This window comes from Pezoporus occidentalis, unplaced genomic scaffold (genome assembly GCF_034315485.1).
Source record: "Pezoporus occidentalis ecotype Australia unplaced genomic scaffold, CSIRO_AGI_Poc_V1 ctg482, whole genome shotgun sequence".
Taxonomy (NCBI): Eukaryota; Metazoa; Chordata; class Aves; order Psittaciformes; family Psittacidae; genus Pezoporus; species Pezoporus occidentalis.
Window position 1 is genome coordinate 25,308 of NW_026915816.1, and position 10,475 is coordinate 35,782.

At 47.4% G+C, this 10,475-nt stretch overlaps 1 protein-coding gene across 1 annotated transcript; it reads left to right on the forward strand.

Moving 5' to 3' along the window:
• The first annotated feature begins 364 nt into the window (after positions 1-364).
• Positions 365-5,976, forward strand: LOC134172942 (vesicle transport protein SFT2C-like). Its single transcript, XM_062636577.1, has 2 exons — positions 365-1,487; positions 4,270-5,976. The coding sequence occupies exon 1, from the start codon at positions 433-435 to the stop codon at positions 1,090-1,092; it is 660 nt and encodes a 219-aa protein (XP_062492561.1). The 5' UTR covers positions 365-432; the 3' UTR covers positions 1,093-1,487; positions 4,270-5,976.
• Positions 5,977-10,475: the final 4,499 nt, after the last annotated feature.

Here is a 10,475-nt window from a genome sequence, read left to right on the forward strand (position 1 = left end):
CCATCTTCTTCCCTGCTGAAGAGACCATGAGGTGCTGCAGGTCACAGCTGCCAAGCTCTTCCAGTGGCTCCATGCGGAGCGGCTGAGGGCTCTACCTGTATGTATGTATGCATGTATGTATGCATGTATGTACGTACCCGCCCCAGTCCCAGCACCCCCTGCCCGGCGAACCCCACCACTCCTTCTCTCAGACGTCTCTTTTAAAGGACACCTCCTTCACCGGCCGCACCTGCCCAAAAGCAGCGGCCACCTCCCGCAGCCCAGCCCAGCCCCGCGCCGCCGGCACTGAGGGACCCGAGGGCGCGCCCCCGCCGCCTCAGCCTTCCGCGCACGCGCGCCGCCCCGGTAACCCGGATGCAGCTGCTCCGCAAGATGGCCGCGGGGCGGTTAGGCTGGTCGCCGTAGCGCCGTGGAGCGGTGCCGGGCCTCGCCATGGCGGACCTGGGCCGGCAGCTGCAGGAGTACCTGGCGCAGTCAAAGGCCACGGCCAACGCGGGCCCTGCGCCGCCTCCCGCCGGCTGCTCGCAGGAGGAGGCAGTGGGGAGTGGCGGCCTGGGGGCCTGGCTGGGCCCGGTGAACCCCTTCTCGCCGGGCCGCGGCGCCCCACCTGCGGCGGCCGGGCCGGGCTCGGGCTGGCCATGGGCCGCCGAGGCGGACCCCTGCCTGCCGGGGCTGTCGCGCTGGCAGCGGCTGGCGGGGAGCGGGCTGTGCCTGCTGCTGGCCGCGCTCTGCTTCGGGCTGGCCGCGCTGTACGTGCCGCTGCTGCTTCTCCGCGCCCGCAAGTTCGCGCTGCTCTGGTCGCTCGGCTCGCTCTGCGCCCTGGGCGCCGCCGCCCTCCTGCGCGGGCCCGCCCGCCTGCTGCGGGAGCCTAGCCGCGGCTCCCTGCTCTACCTGGGCGCCCTCGGCGGCACCCTCTACGCGGCGCTGGCGCTGCGCAGCACCCTCCTGACGGCGCTGGGCGCCGCGGCCCAGCTGGGCGCCGCCGCCGCCGCGCTCCTGGCCGCGCTGCCCGGGGGCGCCGCCGGCCTCGGCCGCCTCGGCGGCCTCCTGTTCGCTGCGGTGCGGCGCGGGGGCAAAGCGCTGCCGGTGTGAGCCCCGCGCCGCAGCCCGCCGGGACTCGGACGGAGGAACTGAGAGACTCGCGCTCGGCGGAGCACGGAGGCGCCTCTCCGAGACGGGGATGAGGATGGCGCCGTCTGCACGCCGCTTCCTTCACCTCCTTGGCTTTGCTGCTGGGCTTTCCTCGCCAGTTCTTGACCCAGAAGAACAGGGGCTGGCACCCGCGAGCGGCACCGGGGACTCTGAACGCGTTGTCTGTGCTCAGGTGGGACGGGCTTGGTGCCAGCTGAGCACAGGATTCTGCCTTACTGCAAAGGCAGCTCCATAGCCGTGGTCTGGAGCCTCTCCGGTTCGGGTAGGAGCTGCCAGCATCCCACTTCCCTGCCTCCAGTCTAGGACCATGTGGCTGCTGCAGCCTACTTCAAAACGTGAGTGAGATTACGGAGCCAGTGAAACATAAGGATTGACCTGCCCATGACATGAAAAGCAAGTGTCTTACAGCTGAGGCTGCAGGGCTGCCTGGTGTTGAAATGTGGGGACAGCTTAGTGAAATCTGGTCAAGTGTCAGGGTCAACGTTCAAAACAGTTAACTGCTATTAACTCATTACTGTGCTGACCCCTACACTCTGAACGTGGTTCAGTTGCTGAGTGGTACAGGCATCGGCCACATCAGACCAGTGGTAAATACGAATACAATTTCTACTGAACTGCTTTCCTTTCTAAAACCCCACTCTTTAAAATACCATCCAGTCAGTGGAACAAACCTTCCTGGGGCTATGGGTCACAAAGACTGCCATAACCTTAAGGTCTTGGTGCATGACAGTGATAGGATGGCAGGTGCTAATCTTAGGTAAGAGCCTTAAGTCTTTGAAGGTGTTGCTGCTGCCTTACAGCTGCTGTAACAGTTGGGCTTTACAAGGGTAGCTTCAGCTCTTAGAACTTAATACACATATATATATATATATGTATTTCGATTTCTCAATTTAGGCAGGAATTGCTTACTTGCCACAGCGTGACCTTGAGAAATAAGACTTGCTGGTAATGAGGGCTTTTGTCAGCCAGCACAGCTCAGTTTCAATGCAGAAGCTAAGCAGCCTTAGGAAGGTGCTGAATTTGGGCTGACAGTCCCTGCTGGGAGCCTGGTGCTTCAGCTGGGCTGTGTACTGTACTACTGCACGTAAAGGGGAATACCAGGCCTAACCTGCTCAGAGCCCGAGTATCTCACTACTTGTGCCTTATACACAAAATAAAGCTAAACAATGTAATATTTACCTGATATCACTACTTAGACTTTAGTGTATTCAGTTAATACTCTGAATTAAGCTGAAACTGTTAAATGGGGGTACCTAAATGTACAGAGATTACTTCAATAAAACCAATTGTGTACCAGATTTCAATACAGACATTCCACTAATGGTCACTCTTTTCCCATAAAAACGTAGATCAGAGCTATCTGAACAGAGTTAAATTGGTTCTCTCATTTTTACAACTTCTATAGTATAGAGAATTAGTTTATTCCTAACAGCACTAACATACTAAACCAATCCAAGAGAAGGCGGAGCTGTAAACTAGCAGGTAGAGGATAAGGATTCCACATTCTGGTAAAAGGACTTGACCCAAAGAGTACAGCAGTATATTCCCATTAAGTAATCTTACCCATTTCCCAGCAACAGTGGTCACAGGACCATGGACTGGGACACTTGTGTCTCTCCTGCCATGCTGTCACCTTCTAAGATTTTACACAAAAGCTAGCTCATTTTCCATTTTTCTTAAACATTTTGTGCATATTCCATGCTAGTGGAATATTTCAAAATTTAATTAAAAAAGCTGCCCCTTGATAAGGAATTTCACTCAACACCAAGTACCACAGTGGTTTAAAGAGTTCAGGAAACATCAGAGGAAACCCAAGCATACTCCCTTTTGTCTAGACAGAAACAGCTGGGTTTGCTGTTGGGTGCACTCTTGTTTTGGTAGAGGACTGTAGTTTAATTGAGGACTAAAGCTCATCCTCTAAATCATACTCTAACTATTACATAAAAATAACTTTCAGCCCCTTAAAAATATATAGGGCTTGTTAAAGAGAGGGCACGCTTTCCACTTTGCTATCAAAATACTGATATTTATCATCAAAACTTCAGAATAGATCCTAACTCACTGATGTATACCAAAAGTGACCAAAGCCTTTCTTCAAGTACAGGTTAAAAAGCAGTTCCATTTTTAGCCCTCAAAGAAGAAACTGTGTTCTATCAGCTGTTCCCCAGTTAATTCCTTTAAAATCGTTGTCTCTAGAGCCACATGACAAGGATTTTATAGGCTAATGATCAGTTAAATACTGTAACTTTCAAATGCCATTTTATATACTACAAAACTAAGAAAGAAAATGCTGTCTGTGACTGATTGAAGCAAGAGAAGAGCAGATAAGTGTTAACCCGTGTTTTGATCTCTTCCAATAAGAGAGGTCATCAGGTCTTTGGTAAATCTGACTGAGACGTCAGATAAAATAGCTGCCGTGTTTCACTATGTTGTTGCAGTAGCCTTGACAGCTATAGAAGTACAAAACCATATTATCCTGAATATTAAAACATAAAAGTCAGGGCAGGGGGGATGGATGCCTGGTAGTATTGTTCATTATACATTATATCCCATGCTTTTAATGTGGGACCTTCCTGGCTTTAGAATACATACTTCTGTGGTGAAATTTTCATTGAGGCTTTAGGTATTAAAGGAGCCTTTTGATAACTTGGTGACTGGAGATGATTAATATGAATGATTTATGGGGAAACAAATTCATGGGCGTAAACAGCTTTATTGTGAAATGTGGGAAATGGGAATAACCCTTCCTCATCATTTCCCTCTGCTCATAAAACTGGGAAGCTATATCCTAAAGAAAACTATATTTAAAAAGCGATTAGAAAGCGATCAGCTGTTGAGGTTTGAACATACCAGACCCTACTGAAACCAGCTATCTTTAAGCAGTGCCTCCTACAGCCATTGTAAAGCGTGTGCATCCATATTAATCAATCTGCTAAACTTTCTTCCTCAGCTTCTATAACCCGATGCTGTTTTGAACAAAGATATTTGACTTGCCCAGCTGAAGCACAGAATGACAACGTCTGTCATGATGTCTGTCTTGCTGGTAGTCCAGGATGTAACTCACACTATGTCTATGACAGCTTTTTCTAAGCAGTGTTCCACGTTTTTCTCTTTCAGGATGGCAGACTAGCAAGCAGCGGTGGTTTCCCATGGTTTGGAATGTTAACGTCAGCACCACTTATAATCAGTAGACAGCTGTGGCTAAAGGTGAAAATGAAAGCTCTCTGTGCATCATAAACAAAAAACCTAGGAATCATGCAGCTATGAGTATTTCAGACAGCTGAGGTTTCAGGAGGCAGTTCTGTTGCTCCATCTGATACACAAGTCTGCCTAAAGACAGCCCTCTTTATAGTGATAGGTGAGTAAAGAATCACACGCTGGGTTGATTTTATGTTAATTTTTGCACAAATTACATTCTGTATTCATACAAAACCAACGTAACTCTTCTGACAAACTGTACACATAGGAACAGGTTTCTGTCTGGAGGTGAACTGAAATCTGTGGAGGTGCTCCATGCCTCATATCACTTAAAAAAATTCCAGCTCTTCACAAAACCAAGCAGGTAAAAGAAGGTGAGGAAAACAAGGGTGGAGAGGACAAACCAGAAAGCCAGCTACAGTGTTGCAGCTAGCAGAAGTTGACTGATCTAGGAAAAGACCCCTGTCTTGTTAGGAGCTAATGCACATTCAGTTATCCCAGTTAAAGAATCCAGGTTTGTTGCAGGTTACTTTATGAGTCCAGAGTAGCAATCCATTTAAATATTGTCCAGGCAGGACTGGGTGTGACCCAGTCAAAGCCTCTTCTATCGGCCCCTTCCACCACCCCTGGATGATCCTCTTCTTGATTGAGCAGAGTTCATGTTATGTCCTCTTCCCCAGTTACTTCCACTCCTTCCTCCTCGAGAAGGGTTATTGCCTCCTGCAGGGCCTCCACCGAAAGCTTCATCTCTGTGGAATCCATCGTGATGGTCTCCATCTAAAGAACTGGATCTCCCAGATTTTGACGCTCTCTGCGAACTTCCTCGTCCTAAAAAAGAAGCACAGTCAGTTACTGGTGTTCGAGTCTAAGCAATGCCTCTTCTCAGCCATACCATATATTTAGCTGGTTCCTTTGTGGAAGGAACTATGGGATACTCATTTGCAGACCAAGCATAGTTGAGACCTGTAATTTTCTGCCTTCTCCCCCTTCTGCAAGATTTTTCTTACATAGGTTTAGTGTCTCCATTACAGTCCAGAAGATGGACAGCAATCAGACAATTCCGTGGGAATTAAGGGAGTTTATAGCTGATACAGTCAGCAATCACTTCAGTAAATTAGAGCAGTGATAGTCATGGTGTTCTCAGAACTGCCAGGTGTACCCAAGTCTTGTGCTTTAACACCATCCGTGGTTCTCTATACATTTTTGTTGAAAAACACTTTTTTTCCTAAAAAAGGACATTGCACTGATGGATGGGTTGAGGTTGGTGGTGAAGACAATGAGTAACATTACCGGTTTTGTTCCATTTTTTGCTAGAAATAATGGAAAAATGCTCTATTTTAATCACTAACCAGGAACATAAACTACATCAGCTCTTACTGCCAGAAATGGGATTTTCGGCTTCTCACAGGTCTTAGTACTGAGACTTAAATTAATATTAAAACCCCCAAAGTCATAAGCTCAAAATAACAAATAGTATCTGGGGGGAACCCAAAGTAGTAATGTTGACAGTGCTTTGTGGATACAGCAAAGTGCTACAGCTAAATGAGGACATTTTTCCTCACTTTAGCAAGAAGGATTTTTTGTTGACTGCTTGGTTGTATGTAAAATAAAGACCAAATTGTTCCACAGAGCGTATAATTCATGAAGTTTTAACCTTCACATGACTTTACCAATCAACTCAAAGTGACACAGCCCATACCCGAGATAGTATTGTCGATGTTTTGGTATCAGGCTTTCTTGCCATTGTTCTAAACTGTCTTTGGTACATAGTGAGTTGTCTAGGCACAAGAATCGTAGAGTCATAGAATCATAGCATAGTTAGGGTTGGAAGGGACCTTAAGATTATCTAGTTCCAACCCCCGTGCCATGGGCAGGGACACCTCACACCAAAACATGTCACCCAAAGAAGCGTGGTAGTTAACAACTGTTTTGACTTCAATAAGGCATCTGATGGAGTTATCACAAATTACTATTGAAGCTGGAGAAGGAATCCTCACAGATTCGATAAGAAGCTGGCTAAATGAGAAACACAGCCTTTTGAAAGGAAAAATACTGATACAGAGGGAGCTCACCAGCAAGGTTTCATGAAAAACCTCTGTGAATGAAGGGCATAACCTACTGTCAGTGCACTTAACACTAAACAAGCTTCAGGACAACAGTAAGAGAAGTGGAGTGACATTTGGTGGCCTCAAAGACAAAGCTGCACAGTAGAGGTCTAACAACAGAAAACAACAGGCTCTCAGCATCTGGAAGCAACTGAGAAGAACCTCTGTCACTGACTACTAATAGTGGGTTGTCAATATGAGGACATTAAAAAAGCCCCAAAGACAACATTAAGAAAAGACATCATCAATCCTGAGATTTATAAGAACAAGGATCAAGAACTGGTACAAGACTAACCGGATGATTGTGGAAACGACACACACAGCAATAGGGTCTGAACCAGCTGCTAATTCCAGAAGAAAGTTATTTTGTTGGTTACAGTAGCTAGGTGCATGAGGGTGCCGTGTGACTGTTCAGTAGTTAAAAAGGGAAATAAATAGGACATCAGAAGCTATTAGGAAGCAAAGGAGAACAAAACCAAGTGGAGTACAGAAACGGATGATAAATCATATCTTAAATAGTGTGTGCAACTGCTAGTTACCCTGTTTAATTTACAAAAGGATAAATTGAAAATAATATATACAGAGTAATAAGGGGAGTAAATGATACGGATCAGAGCTGCGACTTGGAGAAGAGCTAGTTCAGGTTGGAAATCGCAGACTTTGATGCAATCAGAGATGGCATTCAGAAATAAGAGGCATAGGTTTGGTCTCATGGGACTTTGATGCAATCAGAGATGGCATTCAGAAATAAGAGGCATCATTGGTTGGTTATATTACAGAAGTCTGCAGTTATCTAAACAAACCTCTCCAGTTTTTACCTGGTTCTCTGTTTCCATCCCAGGATTCTGGTTTCCGCCCTCCTTCAAAGCGTGGAAATTCATCTGGAGTGGGAAGTAAACCCTTCCGGCCTCCTGCGCAGTAAGAGATGCAGTGGACAGGAGACGTTGGATTCATGACAATACTGTAATTTGCCCAGGAAGTGTCTTTGCTTCCTTATCCTAGCATTTCAGTATGGAAGAATGTTCCACTCACCTCTCACAGCACCACGACCTCGCCCCCGAACACCATGGTCCCTTCCTCTTGAGTTTTCATCTGGAGAGTCAAAAGCATCATCTGGCCCAAAATCTTCAGGTCCAGGAAAGCCATCTCTCCCCCTGGGTCCCCGGCCCTCATGTCTTGAGGGTCCTCCTCTTCTGAAGCTACAAGAAAGAACATGGTACACATGGGGTTTAGACAGAATTTAGATTGAGAAACTTTAGCCAGCTTCAGATTAATCATCAACTCATTTCTGAACTGTTTTACTTAATACTGCAGCACATACAGTTACTAGAATAGGATTTGTAGGTGGAAAAGTGCTCGTTTTCTGCCTTTGAGCACTTTGTCTATTCATTTTTGTAGTTTCCCCTCATTTCCTTCTGCTGATTGTGTTTGTTTCTCAAACAAGAAAAATACGTTCAAATATACTGTATTCATTTAATAAAGGGGGGGGGGGAGTAATCTGTGAGTGATGATAAACAGAAGGTAAAGTATAAGTGAATTTCCCTTAATGTGGTGGTCTTCTTTCCCCTTCCATTTTTTTTCCCTTCCATTGTAGTGATAAAAACAAACTGGAAGAATTCAAGCAATGAGAGTCATGACTATAACAGAACACATCAGCATCTCATTCCATTGGTTTTTGCTAACCTAAAACATTCTCTTTTCTGTTCCATTCTTCTCAGTTTACAGTTTTAGCAGATGAATCTAGAGAGCCTTTGGCTCTGTAGGGATGAGGGTGACTGTTGACCAGCATGCACAGTGGCATTCTACAACCTGAAGAGCAGTTTATTCAGCTGCGATAATGAAGGATTTTGCTTTGCAAAAGGTAGTTTTGACACTGAAATTGATAATGTCTACTAAGTCCCGTGGCAGTAATTTGCTATGACTGGGTTGTGCATCTCATGTGAAATGAGTGTAGCTCCTCCAGTATCACACTGAGGTTTTAACTGAGGTGTTCAGAGAGAAGAATGGTTCTTAATGAAATGTCAGCGCCACTTCAGGTAAGCCTGTAGGTGGCTGCATGAACACCGGTAGTTTCGGTTTTCACCTTGCCAGTTTAAACACCTGCAGCACAGATGTGTTCTGTGTGCTACTGCACCTCCAGAAGTGCGCCCTGTCTAGCGCCGGTTGTTAGGACTGCTTTAGTTTACAGCCCCGTTTCTGTGCAAGCACAGGCGGGAGCTTTATGCAGTGCAGGCACACTGGTTCAGGAGTGCTCACGGTCAGTGCGACCCCACGCTGCTCCTGCCCACCCCTCAGCAGCAGCACACATCATGCAGGGCACTGTTTGCCCATTCCCACTGATGCCCCCCACCTCCCCTCTCTTCCCAGTTCCACGCTGGCCAAACTGTAACCTCCATAATACAGGGATGGTGTTTGCTTTGTGCAGCGTCCCCTTCCCCAGCTCATTAACGACACGGTGCATCCTATTACAAGCAAAACTTTAGATACTTTTATTTAGAATTTTAACAACATTAACCTTTTAATTACAAAGTTAAATATTTTAACAGTAGTCAGAACACAATACAATAGTGTTAAACTTTTACAATTTATGTTTCATGAAAAACAATAGGTCTGTCTCCACCTCCCAGAGAACAACCACAACACAGAGAGGAGGCTGCTGTGCCTGTAGAGGTACAACAGTGGATGGAGGGAGTGCTGTGTATGGACAATGAACCATTTTACATTAACCTGGATGATCTGGGAGAACAAACTGAGCAGTTTCAGGTACAAATGGTTCAGATGATCACATTGCAATATTGTTTAGCCTTGAAACAGCACAGTCCCCTAGATGTTCTTTAGAGGGCCTTCCATTTTAATATTGACATGGTGGAATGCTCACAAATACTGTGTGTGGTGTGGCACTGAGTGTCATGGAGAGGAGAAGGATATGGATGATGTCCTAATGCGAGAAGGACGTGGAGCTGTTGGAGCTAATCCAGAGGATCCTATGGAGATGCTGTGATGGCTGGAGCAGCTCTGCTCTGGAGCCAGGCTGAGAGAACTGGCCTGGGTCAGCCTGGAGAAGAGAAGGCTCCTTGAGGGGAGACCTTAGAGCAGTTCCAGTGCCTCAAGGGGCCAGTAAGAAATCTGGAGTGGGACCTTTGGCAAGGGCCTGTAGGGACAGGACAAGGGGAATGGCTTTAACCTGACAGAGGGGAGATTGAGATGAGCTCTTAGGCAGAAGCTGTTCCCTGTGAGAGTGCTGAGATGCTGGCACAGGGTGCCCAGAGGAGCTGTGGCTGCCCCATCCCTGGCTGTGTTCAAGGCCAGGTTGGACACAGGGGCTTGGAGCAGCCTGCTCTCGTGGAAGGTGTCCCTGTCTGTGGCAGGGGTTGGAGCTGGATGAGCTTTAAGCTGCTTTCCAACCGTTCTGTGATTCTGATTCTCCACCTCTTTGTCTACACTTCTGGGGAAAAGGATGTAATAAATGCAATTGGGAGTGTTAGTTCTTATTGGTACCTCTGAAATCTATCACTAGTCTCCCAATAAGGAGTGTAACAGACTTAGTGATCCGAAAGTGATCTCAGGGGATTTGCACCATTCCCTTCAAGTAGATAATTATGAGCCTTGGCATTAGTTGTTCTTAATTGCTGTGCTTTGAAACCCCGGAGGGGTTAAAGGGGAAGATATCCACGGGAGTTACAGCTCCGCATAGCACCTGCCTGTTTGGTAAACCTGCGGAGCATGAGCATGCAGCAATACAGGGACACAGCTATGCGCGGCTAGGAGCTAGGCTAGACATAGCCAGGCGAGGCCGATGCGCTCAGGAAGCGGTACTACCGGCTCTGCAGCGCCTGCAGCCGCAGACAGACACCGCCGCAGAAACCCCTCTGCCCGCTGGCCCTGCGCGCCTCACAGCTTGAGCGTCCCTCACAGAGGGCGGGACTAACACAGAGACCATACCCCGTGCGCATGCGCGGGGCGATTCGCGCCGCCACCTGCCTTTCTTCCGGCCGCGTTACCGTGAGCACCGCCTTTCAC

Excerpts from the sequence above, each read along its gene's own strand:
- LOC134172942 (XM_062636577.1), top strand. The coding sequence starts at position 433 with ATGGCGGACCTGGGCCGGCAGCTGCAGGAGTACCTGGCGCAGTCAAAG.